The following is a 27,389-nucleotide window of genomic DNA, read 5'->3' as shown; positions in this document are numbered from 1 at the left end:
ATATTAGAATATTTCCTAAGATCAATTAAAAAAAAACAAACAAGATTTACAATTCAGAAACTTCCAACTTCTGAAAAGTATGCTCATTTATACGCTCAGTACTTGGTTGGGGCTCCTTTACCACAAATTACTGCATCAATGCGGCGTGGCATGGAGGCGATCAGCCTATCAGCCTGTGGTGCTGCTGAGGTGTTATTGAAGCCCAGGTTGCTTTGATAGCAACCTTCAGCTCATCTGTATTTTTGGGTTAGATGTTTCTCATCTTCCTCTTGACAATACCCCAGGGATTCTCTATGGGGTTCAGGTCAGGTGAGTTGGCTGGCCAATCAAGCACAGTAGCATCATGGTCAGCAAACCATTTGGTAGTAGTTTTGGCACTGTGGGCAGGTGCTACGTCCTGCAGGAAAAGTCAACGGCTGTGTTGACTTTGGACTTGATAAAACACAGTGGGCCAACACCAGCAGATGACATGGCACCCCAAATCATCAAGGACTATGGAAACTTCACACTGGACTTCAAACACCTTGGATTTTGTGCCTCTCCACTCTTCCTCCAGACTCTAGGACCTTGATTTCCAAATGAAATGCAAAATTTACTTTCATCTGAAAAGAGGACTTTGGACCACTGAGCAACAGTCCAGTTCTTTCTCTCCTTAGCCCAGGTAAGACACTTCTGACATTGTCTCTTGGTTCAGGAAGGGCTTGACATTAGGAATGTGACAGTTGTTGCCCCTTTCCTGAAGACGTCTGTGCGTGGTGGCTCTTGGTGCACTGACACCAGCCTCAGTCTGCTCCTTGTGAAGCTCTCCCAAGTTCTTGAGTCAACTTTTCTTGGCAATCCTCTCAACGCTATGGTCATCCCTGTTGCTTGTGCACCTTTTCCAGCCAGTCTTTTCAGGAATGACCTTCTGTGGCTTAGCCTCCTTATGGAAGGTGTCAATGATGACCTTCTGGACAACTGTCAAGTCAGCAGTCTTCCCCATGATTGTGGTTGTGTGTGCTCAACTGAGAGATACATGGTATTTATACTGTTTAAATATTAAATAGTAAATTTACTCAAACTTGAAATGAAATATTTTGAGATTGTTTTTTTGCACTGTAGGCCATAATTATCAAAATTAAAATAGAAAAATGCTTGAAAACACTTAATTTACATGTAAGGAGTCTAGAATATATTACATTTTCACTTGCTTAAATAACTAATGGAAAATATTGGACTTCTTCCACGATTTTCTAATTTTTTTTTTTGAGATGCACCTACAAGTTGTCAGTGAAACACACATTACAGTTTATTGATACGTTTATATTTCAAAGCTATGTATTTACTCACGACTGAGTGCACGTTGTATGAGAAGTTTGTAAATAATTTGAAGTTATGGATTTTTGCATTAATGTTCAAAATGTGATGTGAGCCTCTAAAACACAAAGTTCTATTTCGTTTCTCCTGACCGCCAGAGGCGGTGCTTTCAGCACATGGATATCCATCACACGAACGTGCAGGTCGAGTAATAGTAACAACAAAGTCACGTGTGACCTGGGTGACGTCACCCCGTGACCCCGGCATAAAAGACCGGTAAACCCAGGAAGTGACCTCTTGCATCTTCTCGCGTTTGCAGGTTGCGAGTTGGAATTTGGACAAAATGCGTGTTAGTTTCGTTACCCGTAGGGTTGGGGCTGTGCTTACGCATCCTCCAAGAAACTGCGTTAAGTCCACCAATTCTTTTCTCTTGTCGCTATATTCGTTGATTTGTTACTCCGTTAAGCTGAGCGCTCTCGCTCGGTGGAGTTAGCTGATTAGCTCTCCGAGGCGTGTCCTCGCCGCTGGAGGCCGGCTTGTTTTCGTTCAGGTAAGCAGTTTTCATTCATTTAAATTAAAGCGGCGTTTCTCGCCGCTGTTATCAGTTCTGTGGCGCACGGCGCCTATCCTTGTTAATATTATCAACCGCCTTATTTTGTGTAGCCTTGTCTCCGGCCTGCTCACGGGCCGGCTGTCTTGTGTGTCGTATTCGTATTGTTTGTTACTCCGTTAAGCTGAGTGCTCTCGCTCGGTGGAGTTAGCTGATTAGCTCTCCGAGGCGGTGTTCTCGCCGCTGGAGGCCGGCTTGCTTTCGTTCAGGTAAGCGGTTTTCATTCATTTAAATTAAAGCGGTGTTTCTCGCCGCTGTTATCAGTTCTGTGGCGCACGGCGCCTATCCTTGTTAATATTATCAACCGCCTTATTTTGTGTAGCCTTGTCTCCGGCCTGCTCACGGGCCGGCTGTCTTGTGTGTCGTATTCGTATTGTTTGTTACTCCGTTAAGCTGAGTGCTCTCGCTCGGTGGAGTTAGCTGACTAGCCCTCCGAGGCGGTGTTCTCGCCGCTGGAGGCCGGCTTGTTGTCGCTTAGGTAAGCGGTTTTCATTCATTTAAATTAAAGCGGTGTTTCTCGCCACTGTGGCGCATGGCGCCTATCCTTGTTAATATTCCCGACCACGGGTGTGTTCGCCCGGTCGTTTTTCATTGCCGCCTGATTGTTTATTTTGGGATACTTACTTGGGGTGTTCTCGCCCTATTTTTTAAGTTCCCTTCTGCCAGCCAGGTGTCATGGACCTACTCTCTCGCTGCGCCAACTGCCGGGCCCCCCTCGAGCCGGAGGACGGCCACCGCGAGTGCCCCTCGTGCCTGGGTATTGATCACCTGCAGCAGGGGCTGACGGACATGGCCTGCGCAGACTGCATGTGCCTGAGTGTGGCTGCGCGGACCGCCAGGCTGGCTCGGTTGGATCCTCCGTCTGACATCCCCCGAGCCTCGGGGGGACAGGACATGGTGCCGGCTGCAGCAGCGGGGCCCAGCAAGCGCCGTGGGGCTCCCCCACGCGTCTCCGCTTCTAAGGCGAAAAAGAAGCGCTCGGACGATTTGGCTCGGAAGGTGGAGGTGATGTCCACCGAGCTAGAGGAGATGAAGGCCCTGCTGGCGAATCTCCAGCCTCCGCCACAGGGCAGCAGTGTTCCCGCAGCCACCCCTTCTGCCTGGCAGCCCGACCATTCACCATCACCACCGCTTCTGTCACCGGCCGTTGATGCACGCGGCCTGGATGAACTGTCGATCCGGGCGTCGGAGAGCTTTGACTGCGGTGGGTCTGTTGGTCACGACCCCACCTCTCCGGCCGGTTCCCAGGCCACCAGCCATGGCACCGCGTCAGCGTCGGAAGGCGGACGCTCATCCATCCAGCCAACGCTGAGGGCTGCATTGGCCCGTCTGGGGTTGGACACGCCCCCGGTGGCCCAGCATCAGAGCGCTTTCTTCAGAAGTTCCACACAGCCTTCCTCGTTGTCTGTTCCGCCCTCGGCCCCATACATCGAGGAGTTACAGAGGTGTTGGGCGGACCCTAGACGCCTTTCCCACCTCCCTAGTGACTGCAGGGCCCTGGCAGCAATGCAGGACGCCCCTACCTACGGCCTCCAGCAGATGCCCAACATTGAGCCCTCCGTGGCTGCCCTCGTCCTTTCGCCCAACGAGGCTCTGCGGCCTGACGCCCGATGCCCCCGCACCCAATGCCGTGCGACTGACGACCTCATCGTGCGGGGATACGACACGGCAGCACGAATGGGTCGTATTGACAATTCCATGTCCCATCTGCTGCTGGCCCTCGCCCAGACGCTGGAGGGGACAAGCGCGGCATCACGGGAGCTGTGCGACGCGGCTCTCCAGGCCTTTGCCTACTCGTCGCGGGGACTGGGCCGGCTGATGTCGTATCTCACCCTCGCCCGCCGGCAGATATGGCTGGCACAGTCCCCTCTGGCCGAGCCCGACCGCCGTGTGCTGCGCTCTCTCCCTGTTGTCCCCGGGGAGCTGTTTGGCGAGGCCGCTCAGCAAGCCCTGGACCGGAGTGCCCAGGTCATCCAGGCGCGGCAGCAGTTCGCTGGCCTCCGCCAGGTCCACCGCCATGGCAATACTGCCCAGTCCTCCAGGGGGCCCACACCGACTCTGTCTCGGCCACGCACCCGCCAGGAGACCAGACGGGATGACGACTTTCGTCGCCCCACCACCTCCCGGACCCGCGGTGCCGCCCCCTACACCCAGTCCGCTCCTCGTCGCCCCCATGGTGACCGACGGGGGCGCTCTGGACGGCGCTGACATCAGCGCGCCAGCGGTCGGCCGCTTTTCCAGCGAACAGCTCCAAAGCTGGAAAGCATTGACCCCAGACCCCTGGGTGCTGGTGACCCTCACCGAGGGTTACCGCATCCAGTTCTGCCGCCGACCGCCGCGTTTTCATGGGGTCAAACACACCACCGTGAGCCATCCGGGGAAGTCCCTCGTCCTCCGGCCGGAAATCTCCACCCTCCTGGAGAAAGGAGCAATCTCTCCCGTCGACAGGCAGAGACAGCAAGGTGGGTTCTACTCCAGGTATTTTCTGGTTCCGAAGAAGGACGGCGGTATCCGCCCGATCCTCGACCTGAGGTCCCTCAACTCCCACTTGAAGACCATGAGATTCCGCATGCTGCGTACAGTGGATGTCTTACACCACATCCAGGCGGGCGACTGGTTTGCCACCATCGACCTGAAAGACGCCTACTTCCATGTTCCCATTGCGCCACACCACAGGCAGTTCCTGCGGTTTGCCTTCGAGGGCCAGGCTTTCGAGTTCAATGTTCTGCCCTTTGGGATATCGCTGGCACCCCGTGTGTTCACCAGGTGTGTGGCAGCGGCATTGGCACCACTTCAGGCAAGGGGTTTGCATGTCCTGCCTTACCTGGACGACTGGCTCGTCTGTTCACGGTCAGCAGCTCAGGCCCACACCGACATCGCGACTGTGCTCTCACATGTCGCAGAGCTGGGGCTCAGGGTGAATTACAAGAAGAGCTCGCTGGTGCCCAGCCAGGAGACGACTTTCTTGGGCATGCACCTGGACTCGAGGTCGTTGATGGCAACCCCCTCCCAGACCAGGATCCACAACATCCGCCTGCTGCTTGGCCGCTTCGGACGGGGCAGGTCACTCGCTCTGAAGACCTTTCAGCGCCTGCTGGGCATGCTTACGGCAGCCTCCTCTCTGGTCCCGCTGGGACTCCTGGACTTACGCCCGCTTCAGAGGTGGCTCAACGATCTCCACCTCCACCCGGTGCTGCACGGGCACAGGCTCGTGAAGGCGACGGATACTTTTTTCAGGCTCCTCCGTCCATGGAGGAGGAGGGCTTACCTTCTGCGGGGTGTTCCGCTGGCGGCTATCCCCTCCCGGAGGGAGGTCATCACCACGGATGCTTCCCTGGGAGGCTGGGGTGCAGTCTGGCAATGCCGGACCGTCAGAGGCCACTGGAGTCCAGGGCAGCGACAGCAGCACATCAACGTGCTGGAGCTACGGGCTGTGTTCCTCGGCCTACAGCACTTCCTCCCAGGCCTGGCCGGCAGACACGTTCTGGTGCGGACGGACAACGCTACGGTAGTGTACTACATCAACCACCAGGGAGGCACCAAGTCCCTCCAGTGCTTGGAAGTGGCCGGCCAACTTCTGCGGTGGGCCCATCGACATCTCTTGAGCCTGCGTGCCATGTACTTGCCAGGCACCGCCAACAGGGCAGCGGATCTGCTGTCCCGCCAGGACCCCGATCCCGGGGAATGGAGACTCAACCCAGCGGTGGTTCTCGCCATCTGGGAACGTTTTGGCAGGGCAGAGGTGGACCTCTTTGCCTGCCAGGAGTCGACACACTACCCTCTGTGGTTCAGCCTCCACGGCCCCAGCTCCCTGGGCCAGGATGCGCTGGCGCATGCTTGGCCGAGGCAACTGCTGTATGCCTTCCCCCCTCTGCCGCTGATTGTGCCAACCCTACACAGGGTTGCGATGGACCACCACGGGCTGCTGCTTGTCGCCCCTCGGTGGCCGGGCCGAGTGTGGTTTCCCAAGTTGCTGCAACTTCTGAACGGCGACCCCTGGTGCCTGCCAGTGAGGACGGACCTGCTATCACAGCTGGGAGGGCAGATCTGGCACCCGGATCCAGCCCGTCTGCAGCTCTGGGTGTGGCCGCTGAAGGGCCGGACCCCCTGCTAGGTCTTTGTGAGCCGGCAGTGGTCAACACCATTGCAAGCTCTCGGGCACCCTCCACCAATGCCCTCTACGCCAACAGATGGAGGCTTTTCTCCAACTGGTGCTTAACTCGGGGGGAGGAGCCTACATGCTGCCCCCTGCTGACCATTCTACTGTTCCTCCAGTCTCTGTTTGATAAGGGTCTTACTCCTGCCACCATCAAGGTCTATGCAGCTGCCATCTCTGCTCAGCATGCCAGAGTTGGGGGAAGGACCGTGGGGTCCCACCCCTTGGTGGCACGTTTTTTGAAGGGTGCTCTCCGGTTGAGACCCCCCCGACGGAGCCGGGTACCCACATGGGATCTTCACTTGGTGCTGCAGGCTCTCTGCGGCGCACCGTTTGAGCCCCTGCTCACGGCAGACATTTCATGGCTCTCCCTGAAGACTGCTTTTCTTCTGGCCATTACATCGACGAGGCACGTCGGGGAATTACACGCGCTGTCAGTCAGTGGGGAGTGCCTGCAGTGGCACTCCGGCGACAGTGGGGTCACTCTGTGGCCTAACCCCTCTTTCCTCCCGAAGACCCTCTCTGCTACCTTCGTCAACCAGCCCCTTAGCCTTGCGGCGTTCGAGGCGGGCCATGGTGAGAGGTCGGAACTTTTGTGCCCAGTTCGCGCCCTCAGGGTGTACGTGTCCCATACAGAGGGCTTCTGTAGGAGTGACGCCCTGTTTCTGTGCCACACAGGGCCGAGGAGGGGTCTGGCGCTCTCTAAGCAGAGGCTATCCAAGTGGATAGTCAAGGCCATATTACATGCCTACAGGCACAGTGGCTCCCCGATTCCTCCGGCTGTCAGGGCGCACTCTGCACGGGGCGTGGTGGCCTCATGGGCATCACTGAAGGGTGTGCCCCTTTCAGACATATGCAGCGCAGCCTCCTGGGCTTCCAGCTGCACCTTCACCAGGTTTTACCGTCTTAATGTCGTCCCACATAATCCTGTGGCGATGGCTGTCATTCCAGGCCCGTCGCAGCAGCACTGAGTACGGGTAGGCACTCCTCATGACCTGGTTGGTATTAGTCATCCATGTGCTGAAAGCACCGCCTCTGGCGGTCAGGAGAAACGAAATAGAACGAGGGTTATGTATATAACCGCGGTTCTATGAGTTTCGGATGACCGCCAGAGCTTGGCAGTCACTCGGAGTGTACACGAGAAGATTTGCCAAGAGGTCACTTCCTGGGTTTACCGGTCTTTTATGCCGGGGTCACGGGGTGACGTCACCCAGGTCACACGTGACTTTGTTGTTACTATTACTCGACCTGCACGTTCGTGTGATGGATATCCATGTGCTGAAAGCACCGCCTCTGGCGGTCATCCGAAACTCATAGAACCGCGGTTATATACATAACCCTCGTTTTAGAGGTCAGTAAATATCTGTTACTTTAAGGTGGGTGTTATTTTCTCTACATTTCACTAACCTATTCTCACAAGTGTACAATCTCTCATAAGGAGAACGGCTAGAGCTATTTAACAGTTATTCCACAAAATCAAGTCGTACATGAGCTGATAGCGCTACGTGCTTCGCTGGCTATAAGACATGTATGACAAGATTGAGTGGAATAACTGTCATTATATCCACATTCACTGGATTTTGAGAAACGGAGCATTTTTATTTTTTGCAAATTCAATAAATTAAAAACTTTGTTTAAAAAAAAAAAGTCAAAGAAAATAATTTCCGCTTAGAATGCAAACAAATTAGTGAAATGACTATCAATTTGTGAAAAATGCTATGATGATAATTCTTGAAAAATAAACAATGTTCTTATCATCAGGTACTTTTATTCCATATTTTGTTGCTTTTTTTTTTTTTTTTTTTGAGTTTTCTAGTGGTTGGTAAACCACAAACCAACTTAAAAGGTGCATTACCACCACCAACTGGGCTGGAGTATGGAACAGGAGATGTGGTGGTGGTGGGGGGCCATATTCTTTTAGCCATTTCTGTTTCTTTTAAATACTTGATAATTTGGGGGGTTGTGTTTTCAAGTAGTGTTTTTATTTCGTCCTCAGTTGGTTCAGCAACACGCGCCGCCATTTTATTTTTCTCTACTCACGGTATAGGAGCTGATAGCCTAGGAGTAGAGTTGCCAATCAGACCACGCATTTGCTCATATCCAGTGAATGTGGATAGAATAAAATGTGCTATACACATTCTTTGGCATTCAGTGCAGATGAATTAAAAAAGCAATGGCAGAAAATCAGAGTGAAATGACTTACCTCAAGTGTCATGTAGATAACACTGACAGCCAGTCTCAGCTCTCCTCCTGATGCAATCTTCATGTCTTTTAACAACATTTGTTCTGTGGTAAGTCCTGATCCACATGACAGAAATATTTATATTTCTTATTTCAACAGACACTGTACAAAAGGCAATTTTGATTTTAATTCAATCCTTTCACAACATGAAATTTGGAAGATGCACATTTTACTTCTAAATATTGGTTCCTGATTTTGTCATTTAAACTTATTTCATGATTGTCCACATACCTGACACATCAAACTTAGCATTCTGTAGAGACTGAAAGAGGATGCTCCGAGGAGGGAGTTTCGGGAAGCGGCTCTCTAGAAGGATGACATACTGACTGTCTTTGGGTGTGACTTTTCCAGCCTCAGGTGCCATATTAACGCAGTCAGTGATGATTGTGCCTGACGAGAGACAGCAAACGTGCAAGTTATTTAATGCAGTTCAAGTGCATGTAATGCCTTACTGTAATGCTTTAAAATGAATATATTATCATTAGTAACAACCAAAATGAATTAATAAAGCAGGGGGGAAAATAATATTAAATTATTTTATTATCAAGCACAAAACTATTGCTAAATTGCAGCTTCCAGATCCCGGAAAAAGGCAGCCTTGCCCCTGGGCTAATCTCACATGACATCACGCGTTATCTGGGTCACTTCGGTTCATCTGACTCTATGCTTGCTGAAATTGGATATTGTTGTTGGAATCTTACAAAAATAATGATGGGAAAGCACTGCGTTGTGTTGGGATGTTGAAATCCGTATACAACAGGACATTCAGTTCACGAATTTCCGAGAAATGACACTAATCTAAAGCGACAGTGGGTGAGATTTGTGTAAATGAAGCAGGCAAATTTCATGTCACTTACTAATAATAAATCTGATTCATCAAGTGTTCACTATCATCAGAACGACCACATGGGAATTATTGGAGCAAAAAGAAACCCACTTATTTAATAAATGGCATTTGATCTGACATTTGGACAGTTCGTCGATTCCCCCATTATCTCACTCACACACACGATGCAGGATTATCAGCAACTTTATCAGGAAGAAAAATGTGCGCGTGCAATCATTAATTATTAACTGAAACGTGTTAAATGCTCTCACATTGCAAGACTTTATTTGTTTTTAGTTTTGTTCAGGAAAACGTGATGAAAGGTACCTACCACGTTCTGCACATCTATCAATCTTTAAAATAGAACCATTTACTCCGGAATATCCTTGATAATCTTCTGCCCCTTCATCCGACATATAAAAATCCCAATCACTATCAGAATTCTCTCCAAAACGTGATTCCAGATCAAGACTGGTCTAACCACTGCTGTGCACAGGAACAAAACTGGATTATTACACGTGTGACATCACGCACCCCTTCAGGATTTTTTTGGTTCAGTCTCGCCAGATTCCGTGAAACTTGGCTGATCTTACTGATTTTCCATCAATTTATGGCCTTTTGGATCAGCTATGGTTTGACAACGCATGGTCAACCAACATAATAATTGTTGCTTTGCACAAGGAAAAAAAAGTGTGGTTTAGGGACATTAAATTCACTTTAATATAAATACTATTTGGAAAATATATTTACATTCACAATTACCTGGTTAATGCAACAGCATGAGCACAAAATGTTGTAAATTGTGGTTTTCAAGGTTCATGAAATTGGGTCTTCCCCCAAAATATGCAACTTTGAAGTGCAGATGACAAGATTAAATCTGCTGTTTGGTGGTTACTTGTCTGGGCCAGAGATAAGCACTCTAAGCTCACGCAGTTGATTTCAGACCAAGTAAACAGCAGATTGTGCTGTGAGGACATGCATTCATGTTGAAAATTGCTGCCATAGTGCCTGCTAATCAGCCATATTGTTTAATGACTGTACTGAGTCTCACATGCCTCAAACAATCTGGCTATTTGCACTGAAATAGTCAGTGAAGCATCTTGTCTGTCTTAACCATCTTTTTTCCAAATTCTCTGCACTGTTTAGCAATCTATGATTGGTTTTTATTGATTTATGTTTGATGCATTTTGGCAAAAATATGCCATTTTAAGTAAGTGCACTTACCATATAGGAGCTGTGCCACCTGTTGGTCCAGCAGCTCCGGTGCCTTCTGGACAATGCGTTCTGTAACCAGGGTGGCACAGGAGCCCACGGTCTCTATGGTGACAGGACAGGAGGGAGACAGGGTTCTTTCTAAACGGTGATGATCAATGACTTCCACCACAGCATTTTCCAGTGACCTGTCAGCCCTGCACAAAGGAGACTGTATATACACATAGGTCTACTGCAAGCTCGTATGCTAGCATGATTCAGAGCAGCATTATACCATCGCTGAGGTAGCCAATGATGGATTTACTTGTGCACGTTGAAATTACACTGTAAATTTACAGGCAGCCAAACAAATTAAAAAGCCTTACTGTCATGCCAAAACAACAGTGCATCCGGTATGAAAATTATCAATAATGGCCACCCTTATTATTGATCATTTTCGTATCAGAACACGGCCCGTTGTAGCCACTACCACCCTGACATCACATCCCAAAGAGTTTTATTCCTCTTATACCACAGCAATTTCCAGAATAAAATTACTTTATTAATTAAAGAAAGACAAATCATACTTTTGCTTATAGTTCCACTTGATGTAGAATATCTGAGACACAAATTAGTTCTTATCACTTGTTATCACAAGTGATAAGTTCTTGTTATCACTTGTTATCACTTAACCGCTATAAACAGTGGCTCCATCTTTTTGTTTTCAGACACAGCAGAGTCTTCCTTGTCCTGAAGACTCTGCCGTGTCTGAAAACTTCCAAGTTACAAATTCACCTCTGACTCATTGCACAAATGCTAAACATCTCCTCACCATCTCAAAAACCTTCACCATATCAACAATTACATGGTTTTTAACCTGTTTATCTGAGGCATCTACTATAAGAAGTAGTCCCTATTTGTTACTACAGAAACGACATCATCATCCCAGATCTATGTGTATGGACGAGTGCATTACAGTCAAAAACAGTACAAGAGTTGCTTTTACAGAAAATTAATCTGCAGCTTTTGAGTAACCTGAAGTGAGCACAGTGCTTACAAACCCCCACAGTTATGGAACAGCCTTCCAAGTAGTGTTCGGGAATTGGACACAGTCTCAGCTTTTACGTCCAGGCTGAAAACATATCTGTTTAGTCAAGCCTTTTGTTAATGGTGTTTATGAGGTAAAGGAGTAGATCTGGAGGGTCCTCAGACAGAGTATTTTGGTAAACTGGGATGTATGGATGTTGTCAGTCCCCACTCGCTTGGTCACTCGAGTTTGTTGATGGCGTAGTGGCTGCTGCTTTATGTCCTGGGGCTCCCTCATGCCTGTGTTACCTTCTGGCTCTCCCCTTTTAGTTATGCTGTCATAGTTAGTCTTGCCGGAGTCCCTGCTTGTACTCAGTGCAATATGTATACTGTTCCTACTTATTGAGGTGACATTGGGCATACCTAACAACCTGTGTTTTCTCTCTCTTTTCTCCCCCCCCCCCCAAAAAAAATCTGTCCCTCTGAGTTACATGTCGGTCCTGAGATCGGACCTGCCTGATCCATCCTGATGGATGCCCTATGTCTGGTTGGAGTCTCATCGCATTGCCCCTGTGGAGGACGGCCCCATATGGACAGTTGAAAGTCACACTTGGAAGATGCTCTGGACACTTACAGTAATGCTTTTATGGCTGAGGACTACAGTTGACTTGCTAACTTTAGGACTGCAGTTGTCATGAACAGTTTAGCACTCAAATTTCCATCAATGAAGAGTTATAACATCAACAAAACTGACTTTATGTTAAAACTGTTAATGTTATAGTCATGTTGTCTGTTGTTGCCCAAATGAGGATGGGTTCCCTTTTGAGTCTGGTTCCTCTCGAGGTTTCTTCCTCATGTCGTCTGAGGGAGTTTTTCCTTGCCACCGTCGCCACAGGCTTACTCATTGGGGATCGATTAGGGATAAAATTAGCTCGTGTTGTAAGTCATTCAAATTCTGTAAAGCTGCTTTGCGACAATGTCTATTGTTAAAAGCGCTATACAAATAAACTTGACTTGACAGTGCTGTGGTTTGAGAGATTATAGCTGGTTCTAACTAGTGACAATATTTCAAGCCTTTTTAACTTTCAATATGAACTAACTACTAATACTTATTTAAGTTATGGTTCACTTTTCCTTTTTATGTCTGGCATTTGTTTCTGGTCAACTGGTGGAAAATTGGCCTTTCAGCACTATATTAATGTCAGCTTCTTCAAGAGCTTTAGGTTTTGATTGTATTACTACTTCAACTGTCAGCTGCCTCAAAAGTAAAGATGCAGGTACCAGTATATTTTTTTTTCCTTAAACAATGTAAATGTGCCCTCAAAAGGTACAGCAGCTATCCTTAAGATCCAATTATCTACAACTTAACACCGCAAACATACATTTAAATACAGCCCCGATTCCAAGAAAGTTGGGACAAAGTACAAATTGTAAATAAAAATGGAATGCAATGATGTGGAAGTTTCAAAATTCCATATTTTATTCAGAATAGAACATAGATGACATATCAAATGTTTAAACGGAGAAAACGTATCATTTAAAGAGAAAAATTAGGTGATTTTAAATTTCATGACAAAAACACATCTCAAAAAAGTTGGGACAAGACCATGTTTACCACTGTGAGACATCCCCTTTTCTCTTTACAACAGTCTGTAAACGTCTGGGGACTGAGGAGACAAGTTGCTCAAGTTTAGGGATAGGAATATTAACCCATTCTTGTCTAATGTAGGATTCTAGTTGCTCGACTGTCTTAGTTCTTTTTTGTCGTATCTTCCGTTTTATGATGCGCCAAATGTTTTCTATGGGTGAAAGATCTGGACTGCAGGCTGGCCAATTCAGTACCCGGACCCTTCTTCTACGCAGCCATGATGCTGTAATTGATGCAGTATGTGGATTGGCATTGTCATGTTGGAAAATGCAAGGTCTTCCCTGAAAGAGACGTTGTATGGATGGGAGCACATGTTGCTCTAGAACCTGGATATACCTTTCAGCATTGATGGTGTCTTTCCAGATGTGTAAGCTGCCCATGCCACACGCACTAATGCAACCCCATACCATCAGAGATGCAGGCTTCTGAACTGAGCGCTGATAACAACTTGGGTCGTCCTTCTCCTCTTTAGTCCGAATAACACGGCGTCCCTGATTTCCATAAAGAACTTCAAATTTTGATTCATCTGACCACAGAACAGTTTTCCACTTTGCCACAGTCCATTTTAAATGAGCCTTGGCCCAGAGAAGACGTCTGCGCTTCTGGATCACGTTTAGATACGGCTTCTTCTTTGAACTATAGAGTTCAAAGCGCCGTTGCGCTGGCAACGGCGGATGGCACGGTGAATTGTGTTCACAGATAATGTTCTCTGGAAATATTCCTGAGCCCATTTTGTGATTTCCAATACAGAAGCATGCCTGTATGTGATGCAGTACCATCTAAGGGCCCGAAGATCACGGGCACCCAGTATGGTTTTCTGGCCTTGGCCCTTACGCACAGAGATTCTTCCAGATTCTCTGAATCTTTTGATGATATTACCGTATTTTCTGGACTATAGAGCGCACCTGTATATAAGCCGCACCCGCTCTATTTTTAAAAAAAAAATTAAAAAAAAAGAGATACAAGCCGCACCGGGCTATAAGCCGCAGATATCTATGTTGATATTTACTGCATGTACAGAACGATTTTGTACTGTAAATGTACATGTATGTACCTGAACAGATTCTTTCCGAACAGTGCCTTTTAACACGGCAGCAACTTTGCTGATTAAAACGGAACAGAACCAAGAGAAAATAACCGGTATTTATCTACCTTCATTTCTCCTGTGTTTGAAACCACAAGTCACTTTAATCATCTTCGCTGAAACCCATGAAGCCATCTTCTTCAGTGTCGGAGTTGAACAGCCTCAGAAGCGCTTCGTCACATCTGTCTCCATCAGTCTCGCTCTCCGTGTCACTGTCATCCTCCGGTGAAGTTAGCTCTGAAGGTGCGCCGCTCTCTTCGCGTAGCAGTCCAGCCTTTCGGAACCCGTTGGTGATGGTGGATTCTTTCACAGCACTCCACGCTGTTAGGATCCACTGACAGACATCAGAAAAGGATGCTTTTCGCATGCGGCCAGTTTTTGTGAAAGACTTCTCACCACTTGTCATCCAAGTCTCCCACTCAACCCGGAGTGCAGCTTTAAATGCCCGATTCACACAGATGTCAAGTGGCTGCAAATACTTTGCTGTACCTCCAGGAATCACAGCTGGAATGGAGTTTGTTTTCTTGATCGCTGCTTTCACAGAATCTGTTATGTGGGCCCTCATGCTATCCAAAACAAGCAGTGCTTTTTTCTGGTGAAAAAATCCTCCCGGGCGCTTACCGTAGCACTCCGTTAACCATTCATTCATTAGGCCTTCCATCATCCACCCTTTGGTGTTAACTTTGACCACTATGCCTTTCGGGAGTTGTTCTTTCAGCATAGTTACGCGCTTAAAAATCACCATTGGTGGAAGTTTTTGTCCGGATGCCGTGCATGCCAGAACGCAGGTGAAGTGCGTCTTCTCATGGCCTGTTGTTTTCAACAACACGGATGATGCACCTGTCTTGTTAACAGTCTTGGTCAGTGGCAGATCAAACGTCAAAGGGACTTCATCCATATTTATGATGTCGTCTGGTCCGATGGAGTTTTCTTGTATCTTTGTTTCAACGAATTTGTGGAAGTTTTCAATTTTTTCCTGATAGTCAGGGGGGAGTTGCTGACAGAGTGGTCCGTGCCCTAATGGACAGGTTTTTACGTCTCATAAATCTGAAACACCATGACGGCCCAGCTTTGAAATCTTCAATATTCATTTCGCGGGCGATTGTTTCGGCTTTCAGTCGGATCTGTATAGTGGATACACCTCGGCCACCTGCTCTCTGTGTGTTCACCCAGTCCTCCAGGACATTTTCAAGTTCAGGCCACCTGCTTTTATATCCTCTGAAAGCTTTTCTCGACTTTTGGCATTGCACGAGCTCTTCCCGCTGCCGCCTCCAACGTCTCACCATAGATTCATTGATGCTAAGCTTGCGTGCAGCAGCGCGGTTTCCTTCCTGGATAGCAAGCTCGATGGCCTTCAACTTAAAACTTGCATCATACGAACTTCTTCGTGTAGTTTCCATGATGAAGGGGCGAGGATTTGAAAATAATTACCGTACCAGTTAGTAATTTGTCGTGCGTGTTCTATCTGCTAAAGATCTGTTAATTCTTCTTTGCATTGATTTTTCGTCAATCTTATTTTTGATTCTACTTCCGGTTAGAGCGCCCCTAGCGGTGGAAGAAAAATCCACAGAATAGCCGCACCTTTGTATAAGCCGCACGGTTCAAAACCTAGGAAAAAAGTAGCGGCTTATAGTCCAGAAAATACGGTACGCACTGTAGATGATATGTTCAAACTCTTTGCAATTTTACACTGTCGAACTCCTTTCTGATATTGCTCCACTATTTGTCGGTGCAGAATTAGGGGGATTGGTGATCCTCTTCCCATCTTTACTTCTGAGAGCCGCTGCCACTCCAAGATGCTCTTTTTATACCCAGTCATGTTAATGACCTATTGCTAATTGACCTAATGAGTTGCAATTTGGTCTTCCAGCTGTTCCTTTTTTGTACCTTTAACTTTTCCAGCCTCTTATTGCCCCTGTCCCAACTTTTTTGAGATGTGTTGCTGTCATGAAATTTTCAAATGAGCCAATATTTGGCATGAAATTTCAAAATGTCTCACTTTCGACATTTGATATGTTGTCTATGTTCTATTGTGAATACAATATCAGTTTTTGAGATTTGTAAATTATTACATTCCGTTTTTATTTACAATTTGTACTTTGTCCCAACTTTTTTGGAATCGGGGTTGTAAAACTACACACATTACAAATTAGTAGCGAAGCTGCCTGCGCATGTGCTGAGCCCCATTCTTAAGAGAAATGCATCGAACTGACTTTTGATGGCTTTGGACCGGACGATGTCTGTACGAACGATGAATGTGTACCACCATGCGGTACCTGATCATAAGTGCAAGGCAACGTATCTCAAACACTTGACCACTGGACAATGAAATTTGTATCGTTATTTATAAATTACACCACCGTGGGCGGCACAGTGGTGTAGTGGTTAGCACGGTTGCCTCACAGCTAGAAGGTTCTGGGTTTGAGCCCAGCGGCCGGCGGGGGCCTTTCTGTGCAGAGTCTGCATGTTCTCCTCGTGTCTGCGTGGGTTTCCTCCGGGTGCTCCGGTTTCCCCTCACAGTTCAAAGACATGCAGTGAGGTTAGTATGGGACGGCTTTGGGCTCCCAACTGCTCCCCGGGCGCTGTTAGCATGGCTGCCCACTGCTCTGGGTATGTGTGTGCGTGCATGTGTGTGTTCACTGCTTCAGATGGGTTAAATGCAGAGAGGAATTTCACAAGTGTGTGATGAATAAAGTTGTGCTTTCTTTCTTCCTTTACAAGACAGATGGGTTTTTAATCCAGCACTTATTTTTAAATTTGCTTTACCCCCCCCAGACAAACAAAAACAAAACAAACCCCCAAGATTATTTACTAAAAATGTTTTGCATAAAATATTCACGACTTCTCTATAAAACTATTTAAAACAGTTTTATTAATCCACTAGCTTGTTGGACAGTTGATAGTTTCTGTCATGTAAGGGTGATAAACGGATATAAATGCAAGAAGAATTTTATTGAAAAACACTGTCACAAGACACTGCAGCAATTTATTGATGTGAATGCACTACACTACACAATTTGATGGTTCATATACAATATTATTATTATTCTATTCTATTCAGGTTGATTTTGTGCCGTTGCAAATATTTTGCTCATACACTCATCAGGAGCTCCGCTTTGAGGCAGCGACTAAATATCTGTATTAGTTTCTGAATAATATGCTTCAAAACTAATAAGTCGTCGTCATTTAAAGACCTTAATAAAGAACGTCTAAATTATTTTCATCTCACTAACGGTACAAAGATATACCCTGAAGGGTCCTTTCAGACCCAATTTTAGTACTTTTGAGAGAGTGCTGTATGAAATAATTTTCAAAAATACATGTAAACATAAACGCAAACATATCAACTCTGAAGTGAAGAAACATACTCGGGCAGAACGTTGTGGTCCACTAACGTGATGGCCAGATTTTGCAGACTGTGCAAATCCACCTCATCCCTAAAAAGCAGGTAGTCTTGGGACAGGCCGCTCTCTCTCAGCAGGAAAGTATTGTCAGAGCGCAAGGGAAATTCTGCTCGTGGGATGTTCAGCACAGGCACTACTGCTTTCCCGGAGTCAAAGGTCTAGGAACCAAACAATGAAGACTTCAATAATTCCCCAGTTTCATTATGGAAAAATTGTTCATAATTTTGCTATCAATATGGAAATGCCAAGCATTCCAAACCAAGACTGATAAAACTGATATGTGAAACTAAAACAAGGCACTGTATAAATTACTGGAGTTCTTACCTTTGACAGAAAATAGGCAAACGTGAGGGCTGATACCATGGAGTCGATATCACATGCCTCATTCCCCAGCACAATATGGAGCTGCTCAGAGCTGTTCATGTGACCCTAAAAAGAGAGCATCGAAGAATGAATCAACTCTAAATTTAATCTCTCTGACGCTGATGGTAATGCACTCATGCTCACTTCCATCTCACGGTCACACTAATTATAGGCTGGAAGGAAGGAATGCATTTTGTCTTCTACACACTGAGCCTAACCGGTAACCTCGACAGTGAGGGTTAATGGTGTTAGGAAAGCTACTGTTCGATGTTTTCTTCTTCTTACAAATAAAATGTGATTAGGTCTGATTGCCATACGTCCACGTGAACTCTGTTTTGTAAGAGAACGGGCTCTCTCTATATGCCATTACACGTAATCACATATCTGTCGAGTTTTAGTTTCTTAGAAAAAAAAAAAAAAAAGTGTGTTCACGACTCATACTCTGACACAATGGCCTTGTTCTGCATGTTGGACTGTATTTGGCAACCAACGGATTCCTACTAAGTAATCTAATGAATCTGGGGGTGTTCAGTTACACCTTAGCAAACTGGATTTTATACTGATAATGCAACGTCCATTACTGGTGGCTTAAACTCTTAAAGTGCATATTCTGGATCAATTTAGTTTTTTTTTTTTTTAAATTAATATACAGTATATGAAAGAATGTCCCTTTACACACTCATCCAGAAGGGTAATTTTGCACAAGGCCATCTGTCTACAGCAGAAAAAAAATAAAATAAAACACGTGTGGAAAAATCCCAAGGGAGTCTGGAGCCAGATTCGTGACGTCACCTGCGGAAGCGCCAGCAGGCTATGGGAGCTTGCACGGTTTCAGTGCACAGCCTGTGTAGACCAAGTTTAGCAGCTAGCGATTTTGCATTGAAATATGGAATTGTCACCTGAGCGCAATGTTACTTCACCTTTGGATGAAGAATAGAATGAGATGTCAGAATTGGGGCTTCATCTGTTTGGATTTGATGATGATTCAAGTAGTGAAGAGGACGGAGACAACACCGGGAATGTAAATAATATGGTCATTTTCTCATAAACAAACCAGCGCTGACGTAGGATTCAGAAGGAGGCGTCCCGCACGTGACGTCACGAAAATCAATGTTTGCCGGGAAATCCAAATGCTAAGTTTTTTCAGAGGCGGACCAATTCGCTTCAAATGGCTTGATTTCAACTGAATTTTTCTGGTATTGCGCAATGTAAAAAAATTGCACAAAATGCAAAATGTGGCAGATATTTGACCAAAGTTTAATATAAAATAGGAGAATTACATTGATCTTGCTCCTGAATTTACCTGTGATATGCACTTTAAAAGCTGTTAGAACAGGGGAAATTATTTATTTGATGTACTGCAAATCTCTCTTGAAACAGAGTATAAATGCACAAAATGTCAGATGTTTATATCGGCATATCCATTTTTTTTTTTAAACAGATGAAAAAGTACATGGAATTACATTTAATGCCATTATGATCAAAATATGTTTTAAAAACAAGATTATACAGTATAGATCACTTATTTGCACCCTGAATCAAAATTAAACTGAATTGCAAAGAGTCTAGATATTCCCACTTTCATTAGCCAACATGTACAAGGTAAAACCAGCCACCAGAAAAAGAAGCAGCAGCCTTTATTTGTCAAATACATTACAGCACAGTGAAATCCTTTTCTTCGTGTATCCCAGCTTGTTAGGAAAATGGGGTCAGAGCGCTGGGTTACTGGTTGGTGTCTTGTTTGACCAAAACTTTCATAGTTTTACAATCCCAATTCCAAAAAATTTGGGACGCTGTGTAAAATGTAAATAAAAATCAGAACATGATGATTTGCAAATCATGGAAATCCTATATTCCATTGAAAATAGTACAAAGACAATATATCAAATGTTGAAACTGAGAAATTTTAAAGTTTTGATGCCAGCAACGCGTTTCAAAAATTTGGGACAGGGGCACGTTTACCACTGTGATGCCTCACCTCTACTTTTAACAACACTCTAAACATTTAGGAACTGAGGAGACCAATTGCTGTAGCTTTGAAAGAGAAATGTTGCCCCATTCTTGCCTGACATACAATTTCAGTTGCTCAACAGTTCGGGGTCTTCCTCTGTTGTATTTTGCGCTTCATAACATGCCTAATGTTTTCAACGGGAGACAGGTCTGTTCTGCAGACAGGCCAGTTTAGCACCTGGACTCTTTTACTACAGAGCCATGGAGTTGTAATATGTGCAAAATTCAGACTTCCCTGAAAAAGATGTTGTCTGGATAGCAGCATGTCGCTCCAAAACCTGTATACATCATTCAGCATTCATGATGCCTTCCTAGATGTGCAAGCTACCCACGTCATGTGCACTAATGCCCCCCCATACCATCAGAGATGCTGGCTTTTGAACCGTTTGCTGATAACAAGCCTGATAGTCATAGGCTTAGCTAGTGAGCCATGCAGCAGTGTTTTACACGGCCAATTCTCAAAAAACACGGCCACAAATCCCCAAACACGGCCTATAAAATTTTATACTAACCCATGCTAACAAAAGTTTTGTGAAATTTTGTTGTTTTGTGAAGTAATTTTGTGCATTTCTGTGGACGTTTTTGTAGACAGTCAGCGGTTTCCTGGGGCATGTCCGGCACACGTGCTTTCTACATATGGACGTTAAATTCATCTCATCTCTCATCTCATTATCTCTAGTCGCTTTATCCTGTTCTACAGGGTCGCAGGCAAGCTGGAGCCTATCCCAGCTGACTACGGGCGAAAGGCGGGGTACACCCTGGACAAGTCGCCAGGTCATCACAGGGCTGACACATAGACACAGACAACCATTCACACTCACATTCACACCTACGGTCAATTTAGAGTCACCAGTTAACCTAACCTGCATGTCTTTGGACTGTGGGGGAAACCGGAGCACCCGGAGGAAACCCACGCGGACACGGGGAGAACATGCAAACTCCACACAGAAAGGCCCTCGCCGGCCCCGGGGCTCGAACCCAGGACCTTCTTGCTGTGAGGCGACAGCGCTAACCACTACACCACCGTGCCGCCGGACGTTAAATTGAGAAAATCAAATTTACCGCTAAAAACTTAGCATTCTTATTGGTCAGACTTCGAAACGAGGCTTGAATGGAAGCAAAATACTACGAGTTTTGAGAGCTTCTCCGGTGAAGCTCGGCAGGTTTAGAATTAGTAGGTCATGTATTTAGATAAATATCTTTGCGAGTTTTATCATACAAGCCTGATAAACATACTGACAAACTTTATACTTTACACTTCCCTATGTGCCCACTGCCAAATAATATTATAGTTTTTAAAATGACCTAAATTAGATGAAACATAAAACTTGTCCCCTTCCTCAGTCACACAGACTTGGCGCGCTGAGAGCCCACTTCTGCATTCATAAAAGACTGTTCCCATGGTAACGGCATGATAATCACTTTCGGTTTTGATTGGTTTCTCTTTCGCCAAGATTTACGTTATCTTAAATAGTACTTTCATAAACTACCATTATTATTGGTTTTTTTGGTATTGTTTACAGTATTTACATTTCAGGTAACTAGTAATTACAGTAAATTTTCCTTTCATTTGTAACTTAATTTCACTTATTTTTAACTCCTGCTTATTGCACTTTTTAACAGAATTAAAATGATTCCTAACATTTTGTGATGTAACATTTGCATTCTGCACATTTCATAAAATCAGAACTTGTCAAAGGTATCTATTATTTTCAGTTGTATATATTTCTTAATATTAATCTTCAGAGTCGGCTGAATCTCATTTATCTTTGTTGTATATAGTAAAGATGTATTCTGTGAACAGGACTTGATTGCAGCAATTTGTATTTTGTTTTGTGTCTTAAGTGCACTAGAAATTATAATTTAAGGTTTCTGCTTTTATTGCAGGAATTTGTAGAGGATTTTATTGATAATTACAGTGATTTGTAAAGTTCTGGTTAATGAATAAGAAACTAAATTTAAACTTTGCTATAACATTTTATTAAGTTAGTAAATAAAATGTGTTAAATGCCTAATAAAATATAATTCACACTTAAAATTAATACTTTCATTTCTTTTTAAGGCTCAATTTTAGCTCCAGAAGTCACCAGATTGCACCAAAAAAGATGAAATTTTCAAAAATTTTTTGCAGTGTCTCCTGAGGGGCTGAAGATCACAGGCATCCAGTGTCTGTTTTCAGCCTTGTCTCTTGCATACAGAGATTTCTCCAGATTCTCTGAATGTTTTAATGATATTATGTACCACAGATAACGTGATCCCCAAATTCTTTACAAGTTTACATTGAGGAATGTTATTCTTAAATTGTTGCACTGTTTGCCCACACAGTCTTTCACAAAGCGGTGAACTCCTCCCCATCTTTACTTCTGAGTTGCCAATTAACTGAATTAGGGTGGTGGTGTTTTTTTTTTTTTAAACCTACACCATTACACAACTGTTCCAATCTTTTTTTGCCCCCTCCCAAATTTTTTTTTGAAACATGTTACTGGCACTAAATTAAAAATGAACATATATTTAAAAAAAAAAAAAGATCTCAGTTTCAACATTTGATGTGTTTTCTTTGTACTATTTCCACATGTAGGGTTTCCATGATTTGCAAATCATAACATTCTGTTTTTATTTTAGTTTACATAGAGTCCCAACTTTTTTGGGGGGGAAACATGGTTGTATTTCAAATTGTACTGTGATCACCATGCAAACAAATTAATTTTGTAAACTGCATTTCAGATCATTAAACTTGAGAGGCACTTTTAAAATAGAACACTGAATAAACATAAACACATGATATGCAAACAGTCAGTGCGTTTACATGCACATCCAAATCGAGCTACTGTCGGTAATCGAGCAAAGGGTCCCAGCAGGGGTGCCAGAGAAATCCAATCCTACATGCACACAAGGAAATCGAGCTATTGTGTGAGGTACATTGTGCACCCGAGCCACAGGTGGTGCTACACGCCCCATCGTGTTGGTACACTTCCGGTTGTCGTCATGAAGAAGAGCTATTCAAGAGTACAAACAAAGTTATCAGCAGTGTTGCCAGATACTGCTGACGTTTTCCAGCCCAAAGCATGTTCAAATCCGCCAAAATGTACTTAAAACCGCCCAATCTGGCAACACTGGCAGTTCCGTGTTCACAAGTTCCGTGCTCAAGCTGTTAGGCTTGCTCTAACAGACTGTATGGCTACAAACTGTCCTGCGCAGACCACTGTTTTGTAAGACAACTTATTTTGCACAATTGTATATTTTTCTAAAGTCCATTTTTTGCTTACAAAAAATATTTTTTTTTGCTTACAATTTAACTTATGTCTTAATAAACACACAAAGTTAAATTGTTTTGTTTTTATTGACATTCTTCAGATGTTGGACATACATATATATACACACACTAATATATATATATATATATATATATATATATATATATATTTTGTGTGTGTGTGTGTGTGTGTGTGTATATATATATATATATATATATATATATATATATATATATATATATATATACATACACACACACACTATATATATATATATATATATATATATATATATATATATATATATATATATATATACACACACACATACATATACATATATATATACACATACATATATATATATATATATATATATATATATATATACACACACACACACATATATACACACACACACACACACACATTATATATATATACACACACTATATATATATATACACACACACACATATATATATATATATATATATATATATATATATATATATATACACATACACACACAAATACAATGACTTATGTACACAATTCACAGCTATGCAACAGCAGTACAGATGTATTTGGTGATACAGTAAGTGAGCTACATTTTAACAGTGCAAACAATGCCACAAAAAGAAAAGATTCATGCCGTTGTCATGCCGACTGAGGCTGTTGTGTTTCCCGCTTATGGTCTCGTCACTTCCGGAAGGGGCAGTGCTGAAGTAAGTAGCTCGATAGGGTATACATGCACTAAGTAGCTCGGCTACAATCGCATAATCTAGGTCGTGTAGCTCGATTACGAGAAGTCAAGTTCGGTTCGATTTCAGCCTAGCTAAGGTGTTTCCATGGCATTTAAAACTTCGATTTCAGTCGAGCAACGGCAGAAATTCAATTTTCTCTATGTGCATGTAAACGCACTGACTGAGTAACATGCACTATCTGGCCAAAGGTTTGTGGACCCCAGACCAATTGTGGAAAGAAAACACTTGTCTTTGAATGTTGTAGCATTACGGTTTCCCTTCACTGGAACTAAGGAGTCCTTTGCACGACAATGCTCCTGTGCACAAAACAAGGTCCATGAAGACAGAATTGCCAAGGTTGATGTGGAAGAACCTGAATGGCCTGAACAGAGCCCTGACCTCAACCCCACGGAACATCTTTGGGATTAATTGGAACGTTCACTGTAATCTTAACCCAGATGTCAGTGCCTGACCTTATAAACGCTCGTGGCTGAATGAATAAAAATCCCCACAGCCATGCTCCAAAATCTAGTGGAAAGCCTTCCCAGGAGATTGGAGGCTATTATAACATTCGGGGCACTAAAGCTAATGAGATTAAACAAGCACAAGTATAATGGTCAGGTGTCCACAAACTTTTGGACATGGTGTTTTTTTTTTTAAGTGCATAGAAACCATCCAGTTGTCAAAAAGCTTTTAAATAAGAAATACAGATAAGATATTCTTCTCCACTAACATCTGGCTGTCTATTTGCTGTACTCACAACTGATTTCACAATACGAATGCTTTCTGTTAAGCCTGTGTAAATAAATCACCAGCAGGCACACCTTTGAAATGCACGAGAAATAACCACTATTCATTCGTATAAAACAAAGGTGTTACTTTAAAACAGGAGTTCAGAAGCTGTAAAATCAAGTCAATGGACTCACACAGTTCAGATTTGTTCACGAACGCAACGCAACTATTCACATGTTAGGCTCATTATTTAAATGTACACAATTACATTCTGGCTATGTATTAAAGCCAATTAGAAGACATTAAGTTCAAACTGACACTGACATTATTTATAGCCTTGTTTTTGAATTACTGAGACTTCGGTTAAACCCATTCATTTCAAGTAACCAGTAAAACAAGAGAATCAATAGAAGAACTCAATAATAACTAGAGATGCATTTCCATGAGAAAATGCTAAATGTGACTGAGACCACAGCATCAGTTGGTTGTTGCATACCTGTGCGATAAGCAAAAGTCGACCGTCGTACAACTGTACAGTACAGCAGTCTACCGATACCCACATGGAACAGACATGGGAATTAAATCAATGCACAAGCAATTGTGACATAACTGTATTGCAGGGGCTTAGCCAGGACTGGGAAGGTTGGGAGCGTTTTTCTGAAAGTAGGGAGTGTAACTTGGTCGCGACCTGGGGGTGGGGTGTGTGTGTGGGTTACATTTTATTAGGCATTTAACGCAAATTTTATTTACAAACTTAATAAAATACATGTTATAGCAAAGTTTAAATTTAGTTTCTTATTCCTTAACCAGAACTTTACAAAATCACTGTAATTATCAATAAAATCTTCTACAAATTCCTGCAATAAAAGCAGAAACCTTAAATTATAATTTCTAGTGCACTTAAGACAAAAAAAAAAACAAAATACAAGTTGCTGCAATCAAGTCCTATTACACAGAATACATCTTTACTATATACAGCAAAGATAAATGAGATTCAGCCGACTCTGAAGATTAATATTAAGAAATATATACAACTGAAAATAATAGATACCTTTGACAAGTTCTGATTTTACGAAATATGCAGAATGCAAATGTTACATCACAAAATGTTAGTTATCATTTTGATTCTGTTAAAAAGTGCAATAAACAGGAGTTCAAAATAAGCGAAATTAAGTTACAAATGAAAGGAAATTTTTCTGTAGTTACTAGTTACCTGAAATGTAAATACTGTAAACAATACCATTTAAGTACTATTTAAGATAATGTAAATCTTGGCGAAAGAGAAACCAATCAAAACTGAAAGTGATTATCATGCCGTTACCATGGGAACAGTCTTTTATGAATGCAGAAGTGGGCTCTCAGCGCGCCGAGTCTGTGTGACTGAGGAAGGGGACAAGTTTTATGTTTCATCTAATTTAGGTCATTTAAAAACTATAATATTATTTGGCAGTGGGCACATAGGGAAGCAGGGTTTTTTTCTAGAAAAATTTAGTATGGGCGGCACGGTGGTGTAGTGGTTAGCGCTGTCGCCTCACAGCAAGAAGGTCCGGGTTCGAGCCCCGTGGCCAGCGAGGGCCTTTCTGTGCGGAGTTTGCATGTTCTCCCCGTGTCCGCGTGGGTTTCCTCCGGGTGCTCCGGTTTCCCCCACAGTCCAAAGACATGCAGGTTAGGTTAACTGGTGACTCTAAATTGACCGTAGGTGTGAATGTGAATGGTTGTCTGTGTCTATGTGTCAGCCCTGTGATGACCTGGCGACTTGTCCAGGGTGTACCCCGCCTTTCGCCCGTAGTCAGCTGGGATAGGCTCCAGCTTGCCTGCGACCCTGTAGAAGGATAAAGCGGCTAGAGATAATGAGATGAGATGAATGAAATTTCGTATGAGGGCGCTCACCATGGCGAGGGAGCGAAGCTGGGGGGGAGTTGGTGCCGGTTGTCCCCCCCCCGCTGTGCAAAGCCTTTGAAAAATGCTCCAATGGGACATTCTGAGTATCTGAGAGGGAAATTGTAACAAATTGTCTGTTAACATTGAAAAAGAAAGAAGTAATCATCTTCTGCCCCGGACAGTCTTTGGCTTTCTTCCGCTTCGTGCCGCGGGATGACATCTTTAAATGCCCAAGTGTCAACAAAAACAACTCGCGAACTACTTCTGTCAAAAGCTCCCGCGCCGGTGGGTGAAAGGTCATTCAGTCTCGAGAAATCTCGCTCTACAAGTCAGCTGACCTTGTATGTAACCCATGTCAAATCTCGCGAGAGCAGCCACGACAAGTAAACAACTAAACAACATGGCGCCTCAGTCTGGAAAACGCCAATTCGGATTGTTTTTGCACCGTCTGGCGGTGTATCTACTATGATTGGAATATTTTTGGAGCAATTATAACGTATTTGATGATCAGACACATTGTCACGTAGTGTTGCTGGGATGTTTTCATGGAGTCGGTAAGGGGGCGCACGCTGAGAGTAAGAGGGCGCAGCGCCCCTGTTCCCCCGTTTAGACAAAAGCCTGGGTAAGTGTAAAGTTTCTGTCAATATGTTTTCATGCTCGAAGATATTTATCTAAATACATGACCTACCTCATTCTAAACCTGCTGAGCTTCGCCAGAAAAGCTCTCAAAACTCGTATTTTGCTTCCAATTCCAGGCTCGTTTCGAAGTCTGACCAATAAGAACGCTACATTTTTGGCAGCAAATTTGATTTTCTCATTTTAACTTCCATATATGGAAAGTACGTGCGCTGAACACGCCCCAGGAAACCGCTGACTGTCAACAAAATTGTCCACAGAAATGCACAAAATTACTTCACAAA

The 27,389-nt window shown here is 44.1% G+C and overlaps 1 protein-coding gene across 3 annotated transcripts in view; it reads right to left on the bottom strand.

The window, feature by feature from the left end:
* prune (prune exopolyphosphatase) overlaps positions 1-27,389 on the bottom strand; it is a 57,569-nt gene that overhangs the window by 5,421 nt on the left and 24,759 nt on the right. For 2 of the 3 annotated variants that reach the window (XR_009654765.1, XM_060922376.1), the window contains exons 2-6: positions 17,808-17,912; positions 17,448-17,641; positions 10,355-10,539; positions 8,536-8,694; positions 8,266-8,360 (exon numbers count right to left, since the gene is read on the bottom strand). Coding sequence is in view for 2 of the 3 variants with exons in the window: in XM_060922376.1 (XP_060778359.1) it covers positions 8,266-8,360; positions 8,536-8,694; positions 10,355-10,539; positions 17,448-17,641; positions 17,808-17,912 (738 nt within the window). In the remaining variant the exon portion in view is untranslated. Of the gene's footprint in view, positions 1-8,265; positions 8,361-8,535; positions 8,695-9,461; positions 9,525-10,354; positions 10,540-17,447; positions 17,642-17,807; positions 17,913-27,389 lie in introns of those variants that run through there. The other variant, XM_060922377.1, reaches the window with a different exon arrangement.

This window comes from Neoarius graeffei, chromosome 5, assembly GCF_027579695.1.
Source record: "Neoarius graeffei isolate fNeoGra1 chromosome 5, fNeoGra1.pri, whole genome shotgun sequence".
NCBI classification, from domain to species: Eukaryota; Metazoa; Chordata; class Actinopteri; order Siluriformes; family Ariidae; genus Neoarius; species Neoarius graeffei.
Note: the sequence above shows the minus strand (reverse complement) of the source record. Positions and strands in the feature narration are given on the sequence as shown.